The sequence below is a fragment of the Colletotrichum phormii genome (assembly GCF_030913505.1).
Source record: "Colletotrichum phormii strain CBS 102054 chromosome Unknown BDP81scaffold_21, whole genome shotgun sequence".
In the NCBI taxonomy this organism is placed as follows: Eukaryota; Fungi; Ascomycota; class Sordariomycetes; order Glomerellales; family Glomerellaceae; genus Colletotrichum; species Colletotrichum phormii.
The window spans coordinates 1-19,324 of record NW_026851463.1 but is presented as its reverse complement, the minus strand read 5'-3'; the positions used below and the strand labels follow the sequence as shown (position 1 = coordinate 19,324).

The following is a 19,324-nucleotide window of genomic DNA, read 5'->3' as shown; positions in this document are numbered from 1 at the left end:
TAATTCATCATTCTACCCCTAACTGCAGTTGGCCTCTGAGAGCTTCCACCCTGCGTCAACAACCCCAACTTGACACCTAGGTTCGTTATAACACCAGACGTACTTCTGAGACCGGCTGCTACTTTCCGAGCAAACATCTTGCGTCATGTTGCCAGATGAGGTTCTTCAACCCAACGAGGCCGAATCCCGGATAAAGCCGAAAGTTAGTATGGCAAGGGTGTTGAATGATTCGATCTCAACTTTGATCACCGGGAAAAGGTTTTTGGGGCAGATGGTGATCCTTTGCTGACATGAAGTATTGATTCGACAAAGTCTTTGTTTCCAAAGGCGCCACATTCATTGAACTCACTGATAAATACATCGAGAATGGCCTGACTGGGCGAGTATTTGCGCTCATTATCCACCGAGAAATTTTCCCTCGGTACATTTATTTTGTGGTCTGTCACTAATGTTATGTTCAAAGAGTGGTGTTTTAGACAAGATCTACAACGCAAACGCCAAACATCTCTGGCCCATTGAACTTTCAAGATCCCCAAAATTATAGACTCGGCGTAGAAGTGTTAGCCCGATGTGCAATGCAAGACGAATTGGTTGGAGACGTGTAAGATGTGTGTAGGATGTGTGTAACGGCCCCCTTTGCCTCTACTGGGACAAACGGCCCATGTCTCAGAATTTCTACCTTTTCTTTGCCCCTTCGTATCCGAACATGAAGACATTCTTTTTCTCAATCCCGTGCCGGCTATGAGTTTGACAGCTCACTACATGGTACGCCTGTTGACGCCATACGTATACCCGCTCACCCTCAATAAGGTACCATCACTCCATCAGCACCCGCCGCACCCACTCCAGCTTGGCCGCGATGGCCCGACGCCCCAGCCATGAGTCCGGTGCCATCTCGTCGAACCCGTGGAAGCCGCCCGCCCACACGTGCAAATCCGCCGAGACCCCGGCCGCCCATAGCCGCGACGCGTACTCCACAGCCTCGTCACGGCAGAACTCGGCGGAGCCTGCCTCGATGTACGCGGGCGGTAGCCCCACCAGTGTCTCGGCCCACGCCGGTGCCCAGTAGGAGCTCACCACGCCCGCCCCGGCCCCGGCGGGCCCGCACAGTGCGATGCCCCACGCTTAACCCTAACCCTAACGGCTCTACGCCGCCGTCGAACTGCACGCAGCTGAACGACTAGCATCTGTCGTCGAGCATTGAGCACGGCAGCATCTGCGCGTGCACCGGAGGTTCAAGCCCCGCGTCGCGCGCCCGCAGCGCCAGCCCGGCAGCCAGCCCACTGCCTGCCGATTGACCGGCCACCAGGATGCGCGCAGCGTTGATGCTCAGCGCGTCTGCTGACGCCTGCACCCACTTCAGCGCCGCGAAACAGTCGTCCGACGCCGCCGGCTGCGGGTCCTCCGGCGCGCGGCGGTATTCGATGCTTACAAGCACGGCGCCAGTGGCCACGGCCCAGTCCAGCGGCTGCGAGAGACCGACGAGGCGGTGTAGGAAAATGAGGCCACCGCCGTGCGCATACAAGATGCAAGGCCGCTGATGGTTACCAGTCACTGTGGTATTGTTGGGCGTGAAGATGGAGAGCGCGATGGGAGGGTCGTCGGGGCCAAGGCCAGGAGCCGTATGCTCGGAGTGCGTGAGAGGCCGGTCGCGTATTGTTTCCGAGGCGGCAATGTGTGGGGCTTCTAAGGCACGGTCGGTGCGGGCGTGATGCGTGATGACGAACTCGGGGGTGATGGGGCCGAACGGCTCAAAGGCAGCTTGGATAGGCGCGAGCTCCGAGTCAAAAGAGGGTCGAGGGAGCAGCATGATGAAGTGTATACGGGTTGTAGAGGGATGGGATAAGATGAGGAGTGTGTGTGTAAGTGAGCCGCGTCCATGTGTATAGATTGATCCTGGGGAGAGGAGAGACGACGAGACGATTTATGTGAGAAACATGGCATCGCAGATATCGAGGTGAATAAGGAGGACGTCCCTAGATCCTTGATGATGAGGCATCGGCTGTATCTTTGCGGCGTTCGTGACGGTTGCTGCCTTTGCCAATCTTCGTGGCAGGCGACTTGGAGTCGCCGGCGATGGTGACAGTGGTCGAGATCGATCTATGGAGGCAACAAGCTACATGCAAGTGACGAGTGACATGGTCCGTAAAGCTATCGCGCTCGTCCGAACTTGACAGCAGCTAGGGACTCCTGCAGTCCTAGGATCCGTCTAAGGAAACCCCTCGAGGGGCGTTTTCCCATGAATGTCCTCACAGTAGACAGCACCGTGTACTATCGGGACCCGTTCTGATGCAGTCATGCAGTGTACCTTATCCTGGTCCGACTAGTGCGGTGGAGGCGAAGTGGACATTCTTGATTGGGGATAGGGAGGGGGGTGTGTGTTGTGTCGTACAATCAGACTTGATCTCGACATGCCAACTTTGACGCGATTGAAAGCCCTCATAGTTTGGTATTTCATGACATTAAAGAGAATACATAGCAAGTGTTAGGTCACCGACAGCTTCTGGCCTCTGGCTTCTGGTACAGACTTTGGCAGACCGCAGTCAAATAAGTGAACTTATCCATCCATTCGATTCACCTCACTTGACATTCAACTGAGCAAGATTTCGTACATCACTTTTTGACTACGGGATTTTTCTTCTTTTATCTACCTTATCTTACACATCTTCTCCCAAGACATCACCTTTGTCTCCTGATAATGTCCCTTCCCCCTATCCCTCGGCTTGATCCTGCTACCTTCCGCTGGCACCCGTCGCCGGATGACCCCCGTGCCGTACGGCGCCTCGGGCTCGGCACCGAAGCGTGGGTTGGCTTGCGCGGCCCCAACTCCCGCGGGCAATATGATAATTACCTTAGCACCACCCTCCGTATTGAAGCTGTCGGCTTCTCCCTGGCCGGCCTCGCGCGCCATCTCGCCGACGCGCTGCTCCACGTCCGATTCCACCACCCCGAGGTCGCCTGCACCACTGCCTGGGCCTCCGAGTACGGGCCCCCGCACATCACCTACACTCCTCCGACGTCCGATGCCGAGGCCCTGCAATGGGCCCGGGCCGCCGTTACCGCAAGGTCCACATCCCAGACCGGCCTGCAGGTCGCGGCCGAGATCGGCAAGCAGCGCCAGATCGACCCCGCCAAGTCCCTCCCGCCCGTGACGCTCGTCGTTGTGGCTGACGTGCAGGACGCGGAAGCGCTGCTGGAAGCTGGCATCCGCGTGGACATGCTCGGCGTCTTCAATCACATCCACTGGGATAGCATTAGCGCGCGCGTCTTCGTGGGGGACCTGCTGCGTCGTCTCGGGGAACAGCTGGGCGCTGGTGAGGCCGAGCCGGCATCGTCGCAGTACGCTTGGGGTAGCGAGGTTGCTAATCTGAACGTGCCCGTTCTCGATGCCTGTAAGGTCGATGTCGGCGCTCTTGGCGAGGACTACGAGAAGACCCGGGACAAGTTCATTGCAGCCCTACTCGAAAGCGGAGTGAGTCTCTTCCTTCAAGTTCCTTTCCTTCACACAACATCCGAACATTCACCTCCCTCCGCTGCATTACTACAACTAATCCCTCAAAGTCTAGCTGGGGCCTCCCTGTTGCTGCCGGTACTGGCGCCCCTCGCACGATATGGCGCACATTCGCCGCCGAGCAGAGCGCTGCCATCAAGGCAGCCATCAAGACGCGTCTTGGCCCGAGTTTCACCGTGACTCACCTCGGCCACGCCGCCATGGTCCTCGCCCTCCTCCGCGCCCGGCCTCTGCCGGCCGACGCCCCGGATTCCGTCGCGCTCGCCTCCCCACTGCCCGTCAATGGCAGGCGCTACCTCCGAGGCGACGCGGCGGGGCGCTATGGCTCGTGCCAGGCCGGCGCCTCGGTGGAGTTCGCACCGCTGCGCGAGTGGGTCGTAGATGAGAGCAATGCCGAGGCCGTCCGGGCTACGCTCGGGGCGCTGGCATCGCACGTCAAGGAGGGCTACGAGTATTGGCTGCGGAATGAGTTCCAGCTCGCCGTCGACCAGGCCAAGGGCAACTTCCTCGCGAGCGTGCTGGTTTCGTGAGTTACCCCCCTTTCACGTCAATGTTCGGTCAGTAGCTAGGTATATCGGCTGATACGTCTTTTGACCAGTGCACCGCCATCGATTCCGCCCACTAGCTTTCCAGTTAGTATCTTGCCTTCCAATGGATTATCTTCGCTGTGACCGGCCTCGGCATACTGACACCAGGCTTCCATGATAGGTCTTTGCAAGCGACGGCATCGTGGACAAGTATGTCCCTGGAGAGGTGCTCGACGCCGTCGGCGAGAAGCTGCTGGTCGTGGAAAGCTGCTTGTTCCACCTTGACACCTATCTCTCCGACGTGTAAGTACATGTATTGCTCATGAACCTTGACTATCTCTCGCCTCTCTGGGTTGCGCTTGTTGCTGGCGACCTGCTGACCAATATCCCTTGCATAGGCTCATCAGAATGGACGGTTGGAAGGGCGTCACTGGCCTCTCCATCTGCTTCAACGACGGCCGCCTGGATGAGACTCTCGCAGAGGAATTTCTTGGTTATATTGCGGGGTTCATGCTGAAGTTTGCGGAGCAGTAATTGGAGCCTACATTGAATCTTGAATGGGTTGCTGCCGAATGAAGGTGATGGCGCTGGTCGATACGAGACTTGAGACGATGTCTTCACGAGCTCACAGAGTAGACATGAACAAAGAGTAATAATTAAAGTTTGGTTCACCTGAAAATGTTCATGAGAGCATGACCTGTAGATCGGAGAGATTCTCTGAAAGAGACCTTCTAGAAATTCGCAAACTGAAGAACATTGGACAGTGTGATGTGTTGGCATGAGGAAACTGGAAGCCAGCTTAAGATGGTTGAAGAACATGGCATCCAGAATAGAGTTGCATCATTTGCTTGCCTTATGCTATCAACTTTACCAACTATCCTTCGGTCCTTCTTTTTCTGAAAAGTAATTAATAAAGAACGGCTTTAGCTCTTTGTATGAAATATTGGAAATGGGGGAATGTGACACGACAAATAATCAACAGTTTCATTGAAAAATTCAAAGAAAGATTCATAGTATGCCCGAAATTCTGATGGAGATAATAGCCACACTCTTTACAAAAACTACCAAGTCTTCAGCCACAAGAACCATCCACTCATTTCGCCGCGTCCTCTACAATCTTCTCGACGACAGCCTCTAGCTCCCGGATGAGTTCCTCCAGCCTTTCTAGGCTAAATTTGACCGTGTTGGCGCTGTACCACAGGTTCCACGTCTCAGTCTCCGGATCCGGCCGCGCGATGAGCCATACCTCCTCCGAGTGCTCCCACACCTTGTCCGGCCCGAACCAGCCAAGCTCCTGGCAGCACTCGCCATCTCCCATCATATTTACTGTGAACGGCTCCGAGTTCTGAAAATGCACAATGTACGTTGACCGGCGCTCCTCGGGTCGCCACGTCGCCTCGGGCGTGCCCTTGAATGTCTTGCCGGAGTCAAGCCGCACGCGCAGGGGCACCATGTTGACGGTAGGGCCGACGACGTTGGCCAGCGCGGGCGGGAGCGTGGAGCGACCCGACACCGTCATCGTCGTTACCACGTCGTCTGTATCGCGGAGCTGCGCGAGCGCTTGCACGCAGGCCGCAACGTACAGGTTCGCCGCCGTGAAACCCTCGAACGCGGGCGGCGCCTTGATGGCGCGCTGCGACGTAGGCCACAAGAATGGGCTCCTGGCCTCCCGGCTTGATGACCTCGGCAACCAGGGTGGCGTTCTCATGCCGGCAGACCATGACGCGGTGGAGGTGGTGCTCAATGTCTTCCAGCTCGACTCTCTGGCCGCGGATCTTGACCTGGGTGTCTTTGCGTCCGACAAACACTAGACGTCCGTCATCGAGCTGTCGTACGAGGTCGCCAGTTCTGTAAAGACGGCCCTGACGGCCTGGAACGCCGCCTCCTCCCCTCAGTAGCCATGCCGGATCATGGACGAAAGCGGCCGCCGTCTTTTCCTTTTCGTTCAGGTACCCGGCGCCGACAATGAGGCCCTCAAGCCAGAGTTCTCCCATGATTCCTGGCGGCATTAGTCGACCGGTATCCGGGTCCACGACCCATCTGAGAGAGTCCAGCCCGCTGCCGATGCCGACATTTGGCTGGTCGCCGGCCTCCCCGCGTAGGGCGGTCGAGATGGGTGTGCACTCGGCGGGGCCGTAGGCTTGCTTGATGACTCCCGGTGTCCAGATCTCGACGTCTTCCTTGCGAATTGGCTCGCCCAAGGAGATTAGATTGTTGACGGCCGGGAGTGTCGCCGGGTTTAGAAGACGATGGGTCGTGGCGTTGAGATTGAGCATGTTGGCCCCCATGTGGTTGATCGAGGCAGCCAGTCGTTTCTCCGGTCCTCGTCCAGGGGGATACAGACGCACCCACCAGCCTCGAGAGTATGCAGCATCTTGATCCAAGACTACCACCTTCAGTTCATCGGACGTACAAAGTCTAGATGGCTGGTTCCTGCGCAGGACCGAGGCAATCATGACGCCCATCACAGCCACGGGAGTCCACATGGACTTCTCGAAGCAGAGGGGCACAATCATGTCCTGGCTGACCCCGAGCTTGATAAGGTGGCGAGCCAAAGTCGACGAAAGGGCATCTAGCTGTGCGTATGTCAGGTCGCCGTCCCATGCATGGATGGCTTCCACCTCGGGCTGTTGATGGACGCGGTCGATTATCATATCGTGCACACAGCGGTCCATTGTCGGGGGGACTTGAGCGTTCTAGCGCCACATGTCTTTCATATCTTGTGGGGAAGCTACCTCAAGATCATAGACTTTCAAAGCAAGCTTCTCTGCGTCGCATAATTGCTTCAAGATGTGCTCAAACTGTCCAAGTATCCTGGACACCCGCTCCGCCTTGATCACCGATGAGTCAAACACCGCATAGATGTGCACGCCATCGGCCTCGAGGTAGCAGTAGAGCGTGAGGGCATAGGACTTGGTCTCGTGAACGAAACCAGAGACGTGAGACATGAGGCCGTTCTGCCTCAGTGACAAGTTTTGACCGGCAGGTTGGATCAGCAGAAGCGTTTGCGCTTGGCAAGCATCGCGAGCAGCGGCGGACACGCGCTTAATGTTCTGAACACCAAACTGCTCAAAAGGAAGCATGTCCACCATCTGCTTCTGGATCAAGTGCAGCATATCCTCCACATTCTCATCGTCTTGTAGCATCACTCGTACGGGAAGCGGGGCAATGGTTGGCGCCGTCATGCGCTCCACGCCAGCGACATCGGCTTGTCGGCCCGTCAAGGTTGCACCAAAGACGATATCCTTGGATCCAGAGATCTGGGATTGCAGAATAGCCCAGGCTGTGCGGACAGCTGTTGCGGGTGTGGTGTTGCCGCGGAGCCAGTCAAGGTTCACAAGACGGTCCATAACGGTATCGGCAAGGGGCACCTTGGAGGGGTCGGGGAGCGCGGGGAAGGAAACGGCGCTGTCGCCGCCATCAAATTGAACTCGCCAGAAGTCCTCAGCGGCTGTGCTATCCTGCTGGAGCACGTGTTTTAAGAAGCCCCGGAAAAGGACAAAGACTGGTGACTGGCCGCCGTTGTAGACCTGCTCGATGGCGTCCAAGATGAGGGGCGCCGACCAGCCGTCATAGAGAGCGTGATGAATCGTCCAGACGAAGTACGTCGCTGCCTCCTGGGTGCTTTCGGCCAGAGCAAAGAAGGACAATGCTGATCCGAGGGCCTGGCCCAGAGTCTGACTCTCGAAGGAAGAGGTAGAGTCCATGTCCAGGACGGGACCCCATTGGAAAGATTCGTTGACAACAACCTGGACCAGTCTATCATCGAGGAGACTCACCACTCGGGTGCGCAGAGTCGGTGCCTTGGTCACCACCTCCTCGTACGCTCTCCTGAAGCGATCTAGATCAGTCGAAGCGCGAAGGCGGTACACGCTGCGCGCAACGTAATCTCCCTCACGCTGAGCAGTCATGGTCAGTAGGCCCTCTTGCAAAGGTGTGCACGGGAGGATATCTTCGATCTGGCTCGGCTCGACATCGGTAAGCTTGGCAGCATACTGAAGCGCTGTGCGGCGATCCGTCTCTGGGTTGAGCAGTGACAGTGGGGGAATGGGTCCGCCTTCTGACGCAAACTCGGCAGGAGGCCTGAGCGAAACCGCTTGGTCTCTCAACTTGGGACTCTGCAAAATCTGCTGAACCGTCAGATCCAGACCTTGGGCGTGAGCGAGACCGACGAGGCGAATGGCTTCGAGAGAACTGCCATCAATGTGGAAGAAACTGTCATCGAGACCTAGCTGGCTAGGCTCACGGGCGAGGACGGTAGCCCAAAATTCTTGTAGTTTGAGTTCCGTTTCAGTTAGGGACTCTTGGTTGATTGACGGGAGTGAAGGGGAAGGACCCAGAAGAGTCAACACCTCTAGAGGGAGATCAGCTGCCAACTCTTGCAGGCGCCGCACGTCGGTCCACGATGCGTTTATTGGCATTTGAGACACCGGGATGAACTGCGCCGGGACCATGTAAGATGGCAGAGCCTCCGAAAGCAGTTCATGCGCGGCCTTGTTGTTGTTGTTGTTCTATTTAACGCCATGGCGGCAAGGGCGCAGCCGCCCTTGCGGCAGACCTCCCGGAGGGTATGTGGCGTGAAGGGTCGCAGGCTCTAGCTATATACTATATAGTACACGCCGTATCCTGACGTCCTCCAAATCTTGCTCGTGAGCTACTATGTGTTCTATCCATCCCTAGTTCCCACTGGTGCCCTAGTTCCGTTATAACCATCTGGTTTCTTAATAGAGGTAGTTTGTCGTTTGGAGGATAGGTTATGACCTATCTCCTGGTACCGCGGGCAGATCTTCTGGAAGAAGTCTGTCACGCAAAGGAAGGCCTGGAAGCCTTCAGAGTCAGTGATTAGCCCTTTGAAGTAGCGATCGAGGGACCCTATAGGTCCTACGGGCTCCTGGCGGCTGTAGGGGTAGAGGGTGGGCCACTGTTGCCTCCTCAGTAGGGTCTTTCGGCAGTAGACTAGATGGTCTGCCTCCTTAACCCATCCACAGGAGCAGGTGAGTAGTGCTTCTGTGTGGTTAAAGCGTTGGTGATATTGTTTAAAGTCCCCGTGGCCTGACCGTGCCGCGAGGAGGTGATGAAGGGTATCCCTAGGGAGGCCAAGTTCAGGAGGGCAAGCAAGGGTAGCCTTGAGCCCTAGTTGGGTATAGCGGGGAGTTGCCTCTTGTTTCCACCATCGTCTATATTGGCGTCTTGGCCGCTCTTTAGCAAGCCACTTGATACCTGATAGAGTAGCTAGTTGGCCCCTAAGGACTGGTAGAGTTGTTCCCTCCTTAGCTAGGCTGTCTGCTTCTTCGTTTCCTTTAATACCTTGGTGCCCAGGAGACCAATGGGTTTGTATATCGTGTATCCTAGCTACCTCCTGGATCTCAAGGAAGGCCGCTTGTGAGGAGTCTGGGACCTTACCGCGAATCCCCTGAATAACGCTGGTATTGTCGATGCAGATGTGTATAGGCTGGCCTTGGGAGGTCTGAAGGGCCCGTCGGAGCCCAGCCCTCGCCCCCTCCGCCTCACCATCAAACACTTCTGCTAAGCCGAGACGGTCGCAGCCCTGGGCTATACGTTTATTGTTGCGGTAGATAACAAAGCCGTACCCTGTAGCTCCGTCAGGAGCTTTGGAACTGTCTGAGTATACGACTGTATGCTGACCTGGCACAGTCTTGAGCCAGGCCTGGAAGATCCTAGCTGCTACATCCTTCGTCTGTGTAACTATAAGGTCATAAGACCCTGGGAGGTATTGCGGCTGTATGTCAGAGCCCTCCCGGATAGGGGCTAGTAAGAGGTAGTAAGGAGTCCAAGCAACAAAGGAACAGCTCAGATATATATACAGCGCAGGGAGTACACGTCGAGGGAGGAGCAGACTTCAGTAATTCATCATTCTACCACTAACTGCAGTTGGCCTCTGAGAGCTTCCACCCTGCGTCAACATCCCAACTTGACACTGTAGGAGTGCTGGCTTTGGACACTTAGGTAACAGGCCAGCTGTTCTTTGGAGCCTGGTCTGTTGCCACCCTGGCTGTAGCAGCCTTGGGACCAAGGGATGCTGTTGGTCAACCTTCCGCAGGCGTATAGCGAAGCGTAGTCGCGCTGCTTCGAGGGCTACCTCTGCTGTAGGAAGGCCAGCGTCTCGGATGAGGGTGCTGGTCGGTGTGGTTCTCCAGACAGGCAGGATAGCCCTTGCTGCTGCTGTAATAACTTTGCTAACTCTACGGGCCAGGCCCTTCTGTCCTGTACCAACTGTAGCTATCTGTAAAGCAGTACTACTGCCAGTATCTGTGCCGCTGTTTAGGGCTGGTTTGGTTATGCCCGCATACCAGGTCTCAACTCCATATAGGGCTGTTGGAAGGACACAGGCAATAACCGCTTTTCGTACTGCGGCTGCTGGGAGCCCCCCTTTAGTATTTGTTAGGTGCCGAAGGAACTGGGCTACCTTCCTTGCTGCCGCCACCTTAGTTTCGACATGGTGACGGAAGGTGAGTCTCTTGTCAAACCAGACTCCTAGCCATCGTACAGGCCTAGCTGAGGCCTTGATAGTTAGGCCCCTCGCTTGTATATCTGGTAGGTCTTTTGTCTGTTTATGTTTCCTGCTGAAGTGGACTGCCTCACACTTAGCTGGGTCAAAAGCAACCTTGTTATCAGTGCCCCAGTTAAGTATATGAGTGATCTCTTGGCCTAGAGCTATAGCATTTTCTTTTAGCGATGGGCTAGTAGCTACTAAACCTATATCATCCGCATAGCCGAACCGTAGCTTCTGATCGTCGGCTAGGATATCAGCTATATATAATAGAAAGATAATAGGAGATAGTGGGGAGCCTTGTGGTAGCCCACAGGATAGAGGGAAATCCTCTGTAGTTGTATTCTCTAGCCTGACCCGGGCTGCTCGGCTAGAGGTAAAGGTGAAGATCAGCCTAATCAGATGCTTAGGCCAGCCCTGCTGTCGTAGCCTGATAACAAGTCGGTTTCTTAGGACAGAGTCAAAAGCCCCTTTAACGTCCATTGTTACAAGAGTTGCAGTGAGCCCCAAGTCTAGAGCCCTCTCGATCTCGTGGGTCAGACAGGCTGTTAGGTCGACTGCAGCCCTCCCTGGTAGTGCTCCAACCTGCTGCGGGCTAGCAACCCCTTCTAGGATAGTAAAGTAGGTCATCCTTTTTGCTATTAGCCGCTCTAGGCCTTTACCCAAGCAGGATAAAAGGGATATCGGTCGCCAAGACCCAGTCTTCGAGAAGTCTGTTTTCCCTGGCTTCTGGGTCATGACAACTTCTGCTTTGCGGAACGGTCTGGGGAAGTGGCCTACTTGAATACAGGCCTGGAAGAGCTGCTGTATAGGCCTAGCTACTGATTCCCAGGTCTGCTGTAGTAAATTTGTAGTAATCCCGTCAATCCCAGGGGTTGTAGTCTTTGTTAGAGTAGCCTGGCGTACTTCTTCCATGCTGACCACATCCTGCCAGGGCATTAGACGCCGTGCAACTACTGGGATAGCGAAAGGGTCCCCAGGTAAGTCGTCTGTAGCGTTAAATCTCTCTAGTAAGGCCTTTCGTAGGGCCTGGGCTTTATCGTAGCTGTTGTCGATTGTCTGACCTTCCACTATAAGAGGCGGGCCTTTAACAGCTAAGCCAGCCTTCCGCCAGCCTACTATCTTATATAGGTCTTGGTCTGTCTTAGCCCCTTCGATCTTAGTAGTCCAGTAAGCGCGTTTTGCCCTTCTAACAGTTGTTAAGAAGATCTTTTGCTCCTCTAGGATGGGGGGAGGTATAACTAGCCCAGGTTCTTGGGCCTGCTGGCGCCTAGCCTCGATAGCAGCTCGGTGGGCTTCTGCACACTCTTCTGTCCACCAGGGGGCTCCCCTACCCTGATTTGTCCGTCTCTTACCTACAGCTTGAATAGCTGTATAGAAGAGGCTGACTAGTTGGGTAGCTAGAGTGTCCAGCTCTGCTGGACTAGGTACTTCCCCTAGGGTAGGTAAGGCTGAGGATCCAGCTCTTACTAGGTCGATAAGTCGGGGTAGGGCTGACTCTGGGACTGAGAGGTGTCCAGTCTGGCGTTTCTGTTCCTGGGCCTTGCCTATAGGGATAGTTGTTGTGATAGCTTGGTGGTCAGCCCCTGGGTGCAGGTGTGGGCTAATATAAGCCTCAGCAAAGGGGATATTTGAGAATGTTAGGTCGAGGGTATGCCTATGAGTATGGGTAGGGACCCCAACCTCCCCAATAAACGAAAGATCGTAGCCTTCAGCCCACTCTGCAATATCGTCCCCCCGATTCCGGCTAGGGGAGCCTGGTTCCCAGGTAGGGTGGCGGGCGTTAAAGTCCCCTGCTATAAGGGCTCTTTCTGGCGGATAGTATCCTAGGAGAGCAGTAGTCGTGTGGTTTGTCGGCTCACCTGGCGGCCTATATACGTTGATAACAGTGAAGTTGCCAGCCTTAACCCATAAGATATCTCTCGTTTGGGTAGGCCTTTGTTGCTGTATTTGTAGTCTTAGACTCTTGCGTATATAGGTCATAACCCTAGGTCTTGTATCTCTGTTGTTCCAGAAGTCAACTGGGATATAAGAGTTATAGCCTGGGTGTGTGTTGATTTGCATCTTATCTCTATAGCCTATCCAGGGCTCCTGGATCAGTACTATATCGATCTGATCCGCCCAGCAGAGCTCTAGGAGAGCTGTATGAGCTGGGCTTCTCTTCCCCACGTTACACTGGGCGACTCGTAGTACCCGTGGGGAGGCTGGCCTGAGCCTACTGCTCTGAGTCGAGGTCGAGGTGGGTGTAGGCATTAATAACGTTGTAATCAGGCTTCTGCGCCACCCGCTGAGCCCTGCTGCTTGAGGTAGCTAGGGTAGGTTGGCTGGGTAGGGGGGGTAGGGCTGGGTCGTCAGGGGCTTGCAGCCCTTCTGCTTCAGCCCCATTCTCATCTTCATCCATGCTGCTACAGCTAGCCGCATCACTAACGTCCGCTACAACAATTGAGTCCTGGATAGGGGTAGGGGCGCGTGGGCGCTTTGAGCCGGGCTGATGGCTCGTTAGGCTGTTGCTAGGTTGCTGGGTGTTGCTGGCTTGGGTGCCAGCCTGGCTGCTCTGATAGAGGGCCTCATAGGCCTTCTGACCAGCCTTACGGATCCGGGAGAGTTCCTTCCGGTCTGGGAGGGTAGGGGAGCCATTAACCACTAGGGGCCTTGCTGGAAAGTCCTTATGGTTAGCTTGGAAGGGACCGGAGCAGTTGGCGCACTTCGGTCTAGCTATGCAGGGCCCAGTCTCGTGGGATCCCGAGGGCCTGCTACAGTTGCTACAGAGCGGCTGTCGGTTACAGTATCGGTTCGAATGATATCCCTGGCATCCAGGGTCGTGTCTGATTAGGGTCTTCTTCTTTTGGATAAGCTGAGACCTGCTGCTTTGGTTAAACAGTCTGAAGGGTGGTACTTCCACAGAGAAGGAGATGACCCAGGAGACTTCGTTTGTAATAGGGTTTACACCTAGCCGGGACTGCTGGGCCCGGGTAGGCTTACGTCCTGTTTGGGCAAGGACCTCATCTTCTACCAGAGTAGCTGGGTCAAGGGCGTCGCCATCAAGAGTCCACATCTTAGCAGGGCAACGTGGGACGACGTAGGTAAACCACTTAGTAGGGGTCTCAACCTTATAGGCTCCAAGACACTCTGCTAGTTTCTGTTTGTTTGCAAGGAGGGCTTGCTGGACCTGCTTATTCAGGGGTCTCAGTGAGTAGCCAGTTGCAATATGGTAGATGTGTGGGATATCTGCCAGCTGGAGCCTAAGGGCCTGGCAGACTGTCCGGCGTAGGGCGAAGGGGGCGTGCTTCCTAGCAGCCGCTAGGCCCTCTTCTGGGATACGGGTAAAGACCCGGAGGTCCTCCTTCGGTTGGGATAGAGCCTGGGCCCGGGTCTCCGTCAGACTCTGTGTCTGGACTTCGGGCCGGGAGGGGATTCGGGTACGGGTCGGGGCTACGGCCACGGCTGTAGTTGAAGCCGAGGCTACTACGTCAGTCCATTTCCGGCTCGGAGCCGGAGCCGTAGTCTCGTTACCCATAATCCTCTTCAAGGCTTGGATTACATAGGTTGTAGCTTCTTTTGCAATCTGCTTCCTAGGCCCCTCAAAGCAAGAGATCACGTTGTCCACAGACTGAGCAATAGCCATAAAGACGTCATTTAGGGCTTCATAGTGCTTAGCCTCTTCATTAAGAGCTGTAAGGACAGCTCCAGTAGCTGTCCCAGTCATAGTCGAGGGCCCCTTAGCCGTTAAGGGGGTTGTTGTTGGGGCGTCGGGCTGGCTTCCCACGAGGCTGGGCCGGAGTGGCTGGGCCTCGGTTTCGCGGCGGCGTTTAGCCCTTGAGGATGGGGGCGGCTCTGAAGAGGGTCCAGAGCCTCGATCAAGGCCGGCCGAGGAGGTCGGCAACGGTCCAGAGCCCGCCGGAGGCTGCGAGGCCATCGCGGGAGGGCGCCGGAGGAGAGGTGAAGGGTTTTCAACTGTTAAGGATTTTGGTGGTAGCCCACTTATTACACTAACAGTAGATGCCAAGAAAAATTAGGCGAGAGGGAAGTTGGAAGCTCTCAGAGGCCGACTGCTGTTAGGTTCAAAAGGAAAAATTACTGAAATCTGCCCTCTAGCTAGATATATGCTCCCTGCGTGATATGTATACGAGCTGTTCCTTTGTTGCCTATGTCCCCCTTCCTAGCCCATACTAACCCACATCTGGAGGGTCCTGGCAGTAGTGACCCTAACCCTCGTTTACTGATGCTTTCTGTGAGGGATGCTGCTTTTTCGATATCATGGCCGAGCAAAGGCGCAATGCTTCTCCTGCTTTTCCGCTTTGTATGAACTGTGGCCCCTAAATCCAGGCTTGCATTTGTCTATTTCGAGGTCTCTCAGACTAACCGTCTGGCCTGACAACAATAGTATGCTGACGGTAGAAAACGCGCTTTCGGGGCGGAACGGCGACGGCAGGCTTTCTATAACATTGCTTCCCGCAAACATGCTCGCCTTCTCCAGCCTCAGTCGAAACATGCTAGTTTTGGGCACGCTTCGTGGATATACTGATGACGCAGAAGGGGATGTTGCACCAGCAGGAGAGAGCAAAAGATCTTCATAAACATCGGCAATCGTTCGCCCGTACTGCACAAGGGAATCTGGTAGTGATGATGGTGTCATTTTCCGAGGGTACAAGGTGGAGGCGATAAAGATTTTCTGGGTCTGGCGGTGCCGGGACTATGTATGTTCATGAAGGCTGATCATATCAGCCACATTTGACAGCAATCCCATCGGCTTCGGTTTTTGAGGTAAATGAGCTCGTGTGGTATGTAAGCCAATAGTGCGTCTGCAGCCAATATTAGCGTTAAGCTATGAATGCTATAAGTTATATAATTGGATGATGAATGCGGGACTTCGTAGCCTCCTTGTGTATGCATTAAACTAAATCACTTATAATACGTCACCATGGAGATCTGGGCGTTTGCAAATCTGTATACTGCTACTACTACAAGCGACTCCACCCAGCCACCGTCAAGCACAGTAACTGAACCACCTCGAGTATGCACTTTTGCCATGGACAGCGTTGCGCCAACCTCGACAGCAGTTCACACAACTTCACTTCCCGACAGGCTGGAATCCACCCTTCAGTTCTGGAACGCCACCGTCGGCCACAATACATCGAGTGTAAGCACCATGGCCAGTCTTGCGACAACGACGCCTGGTGGTGATGTTCAGCCGCCGTGGACCTACCATAGACCGACAGTGTCCACAACCGCGGCGATCCCCGTCAGCGCAGCTGGTGCGCATGGCGCCGACTATGGCCACTTTGCAGCCTTTTTGGTTTTCTTCCTAGCTGCATACGCATGGAACTGCCTTGATTAGACGTACCTGGCGCTTTCTGGTGAATGTCCGATTGTTTCGGTGATTAAAGTCAGATCGCCACCCAGGTCAACTCCGTCAAGCTCAGAAGGATGCGACAGTCAACACCGCAGAAATCGTACCCGAGTGCCATTTTTTCTCTTTGCCGGACCTCGGAAGTTCATGCGTTCTCCTCCTCAAATCGCCCTTCAGATCTGAGGGAACCAGGGCTTAAGAACAAAACCGATGGAATACGAGATCTTTAAGCCCACCGAGTAAGATACACGGATCAAGTAGTAGGATGGTGCGCGACGGGGCACGGCATGGCACACTATTCCGAAATAAACAGCTTATGTATACGTCAGTGAACGAATTGTTAGATTTTCCTCTGGAGTGTCTTAACAAAAGGTGTGATTGACAATCCGAACGCAAGCTCCTTTTCCCTCCCGGCTGACTAATGTTGAAAGTGTACAATAGCTATTTTTGTGACTCTGCTCCCTCCTGCGAGTGTCCTAAAATAGATTGGCGTACTTCTACATGGTCTAATACTTCCGTCTATGGTATCCCATAAATTCTTGTGCATCCAAAGTTGGGCCTGCGTTATGACGCGCGGTGTCAGGGCGCGTTTATTGTAAGGTTTCCAAATAACAGACCTTTTCACTTCCTATCTCGGCTTTGGACGAGGTGGTGGCTTCGGAGCGCCCGTGGTCTCGTATGCTCCACGGCCTTCATCGACATTCGTCTCGGTATTATCGGCGACAGCCATATCTATGTAAGTTTGATGCTTCGTCTTGCTGTGTATGTGATGGCGATTGTTCACTGGGGTCCTGTCGACCGTCTCGTGGTCTTTATATGTGTTCGCGTTGATCCTTTACCCCTATTTGGTGCCAACATTGAAATACAACCCCCTTGCAAACTTGGTAGACCCGTTATGGCAAGATTACATTACGCTGATATCAGTCAACTCATGCATACTCCTAGTCAATCTATTGTTAAACGGCCATTACCCCTGAGGATCCTCGTTCAGCTGGCCTATTCGAAGGACCGAGACTTTCTGAGATGGGCCACATTTCTCTGCTACTTTGGTTCGCAAACGTGACGAACCCGTTTATGACGGCACAGTCATCCTGAAATCGGGCGTGAATGGAAGACACAGAGCAGAACCACCAGCCTGCAGAGCTGATGCTCAGTAGTGTGAAAACAGGGCAGCAGGTTTTCTGTGCCAAACTTATTCGGTGTACATAGTATGTAACAATGAGCCATGCAACGAGATGCCTCTGAGTGGTACCAGCCAAAGCCGAGCGACTTCGTAGCCTGCTTCATGTCTCTTGCCTCAGGTATCGTGGATTTGATTGTCTTCTTACGTCGTTCTTCGATGCCTAGCAGAAGAACGGAAGCCATCAATTCCGCTGACGATGAATTGGTGTCAAATTCCATTCATTCATGTAATCAACGCGTTGGGTTCGGCTCTTGCGGACTCGGAGGCAACATGCCCCAGCGTCGGATACGCCGAGGTTTCCTCCACCCTTTGGCCTGCTGATACGTAGCTCGATCACACATCCTAAGGATCTCGTAGGCCGTCTTTTTCGCCTCGAAGTCACAGCCTTCTTCATCAGATTTGGCAAAACTGAGCCCGGCATTCCACAACGGTAACGGCTGTGCTTCGCGTCAATGTGTCTCACTAATAGTGAGATAACATGATCTTTTGATATTGCAATATTGTAGCTATTGGGACTCGGGGTTTTCTTATAAGATGGATTCGATTGCGATCTAGTCCTCAGTCATTTGTGTAGATTCACTTGAAACCCGAACTATGTATACACCTCCTGTACACTTCGCAAAGACATGAAAACATCGCTTCTGCACTCGCGGATGGAACAATTCTCTGGTTGAAGCTGTCAGCATTCTCGTTTTGCTGCAGACTTGGCAGCTTCTGGCTGTTCTTGGTGACATGGCTAGCAAATCTCGGCGAACCGTAAATGCATTACATACGCGCTTCGAGCTGACCACGCTTCCTCTCCGAAGCAAGCAGTGGCTTTCGAGTTGTTTTGGTCATAGAGCCAATCATACCAAGAGCTGTTGGCTGATTTTGGTCCCGCATTTTCAACCACTTGGCAGGGTGTTTTCTCCTTCCTTTCTTGGCGCCTCGCTTTTTGCAAGGTTCAGCAGTGGCTGAGGCGGGTTGGTTTCTAGAAGTGTAATACCGGGAAGCTACAGTAGTCAGCGAAAAGGGCTTCATCCTTTTTACAACTCTCTGATCTCTTTCCGCACGGACATACAAAGTTCTTGGCGCTTACACAGTACGATTTGTTATCATATCATTTGAAGTACATCCAACAGTCCAAATAGGCTGACCCCACTTGCAGTTCTGTTTGGCTTCTATTCGCAGAAAATCCACTTGTGCAGAGGCCCCGCTGTAATGCACGTATTGCACCGGATTATAATTCATAGATGCTGGTCTGGGGGAAGGGCGTGTATTGGCTCAGTAATGATTATTATGGCTCTATTGTAAGTAGTATGTAAGATAGTCTTAAGCGTGTCTAACGCCTCTTCAGATGTCCCTTCAATGTCTTCCATTTGGCTTTCAGCCCTCGTCCTGGCTTCTGTACGCGAAGCGAAACATCCATCTCTTGTATAACAAGCTGCAATGAGCCTATTTTCTCAGACAAATATGTACACCGTTCGTTCTGTGACCCTAGTACGGATAAGAAGCCGTTCTGTGCTTTTGAGTAGTATGAGATAGCTTTGCTATTCTCGCCAAGCATCTCAAACAAAGAGCCGAGATTTTGAAGTGCGCTCAAGGCAGGAATATAGGTCTTTATGGCGTCTGCTCCAAGTGCCTTCTCGTAGCCTTGAAGAGCCCGCTCGTACATCGCCTCGGCCTCTTTGAGTCGGCCCTGGTCCGAGTAGAGGAGGCCTAGATTGTTGACCGTCGAGAGTGTTGACGTGTGGTCTGGTCCCCATGCCTTCTCCTTGCCTTGAAGAGCCCGCTCGTACATCGCCTCGGCCTCTTTGAGTCGGCCCTGGTCCGAGTAGAGGAGGCCTAGATTGTTGACCGTCGAGAGTGTTGACGTGTGGTCTGGTCCCCATGCCTTCTCCTTGCCTTGAAGAGCCCGCTCGTACATCGCCTCGGCCTCTTTGAGTCGGCCCTGGTTCTTGTAGAGGTTGCCTAGACATTCGACTGAGTCGAGTGTTGACGTGTGGTCTGGTCCCCATGCCTTCTCCTTGCCTTGAAGAGCCCGCTCGTACATCGCCTCGGCCTCTTTGAGTCGGCCCTGGTTCTTGTAGAGGTTGCCTAGATTGTGGACCGTCGAGAGTGTTGACGTGTGGTCTGGCCCTAGTGCCTTCTCCTTGCCTTGAAGAGCCCGCTCGTACATCGCCTCGGCCTCTTTGAGTCGGCCCTGGTTCTTGTAGAGGTTGCCTAGATTGTGGACCGTCGAGAGTGTTGACGTGTGGTCTGG

The 19,324-nt window shown here is 54.1% G+C and overlaps 4 protein-coding genes across 4 annotated transcripts; 1 reads left to right on the top strand and 3 right to left on the bottom strand.

Annotated features, from left to right (window-relative positions):
* Window positions 1-816: 816 nt before the first annotated feature.
* Window positions 817-2,125, bottom strand: BDP81DRAFT_499369 (Alpha/Beta hydrolase protein; the record flags this gene model as incomplete). Its single annotated transcript, XM_060595485.1, has 2 exons — window positions 1,182-2,125; window positions 817-1,072 (listed from the first exon to the last, which is right to left on the bottom strand). Exons 1-2 carry the CDS (start codon window positions 1,808-1,810, stop codon window positions 817-819), a joined length of 885 nt encoding a protein of 294 aa, XP_060441036.1. The 5' UTR covers window positions 1,811-2,125.
* A 282-nt stretch (window positions 2,126-2,407) lies between these two features.
* BDP81DRAFT_356111 (15-O-acetyltransferase) lies at window positions 2,408-4,716 on the top strand. The gene is made up of 5 exons (XM_060586305.1): window positions 2,408-3,472; window positions 3,562-4,037; window positions 4,110-4,143; window positions 4,220-4,341; window positions 4,437-4,716. The coding sequence occupies exons 1-5, from the start codon at window positions 2,699-2,701 to the stop codon at window positions 4,570-4,572; spliced, it is 1,542 nt and encodes a 513-aa protein (XP_060441035.1). The 5' UTR covers window positions 2,408-2,698; the 3' UTR covers window positions 4,573-4,716.
* Window positions 4,717-5,131: 415 nt separating this feature from the next.
* On the bottom strand, window positions 5,132-8,459 carry BDP81DRAFT_452983 (uncharacterized protein; the record flags this gene model as incomplete). The annotated part of the gene is made up of 4 exons (XM_060592792.1): window positions 5,132-5,587; window positions 5,622-6,394; window positions 6,452-6,734; window positions 6,774-8,459. 4 exons carry the CDS (start codon window positions 8,457-8,459, stop codon window positions 5,132-5,134), a joined length of 3,198 nt encoding a protein of 1,065 aa, XP_060441034.1.
* Window positions 8,460-18,547: 10,088 nt separating this feature from the next.
* Window positions 18,548-19,324, bottom strand: BDP81DRAFT_270784 (uncharacterized protein; the record flags this gene model as incomplete). Its single annotated transcript, XM_060582930.1, has 1 exon — window positions 18,548-19,324. A coding segment is annotated over one exon (777 nt), but the record flags the coding sequence as incomplete, so codon positions are not given.

Coding starts and splice junctions, on each gene's coding strand:
- BDP81DRAFT_356111 (XM_060586305.1), top strand. CDS start 2,699: ATGTCCCTTCCCCCTATCCCTCGGCTTGATCCTGCTACCTTCCGCTGG. Junction 4,144..4,219: donor TTCCGCCCACTAGCTTTCCA/GTTAGTATCTTG, acceptor CTTCCATGATAG/GTCTTTGCAAGCGACGGCAT. Junction 4,342..4,436: donor GACACCTATCTCTCCGACGT/GTAAGTACATGT, acceptor TCCCTTGCATAG/GCTCATCAGAATGGACGGTT.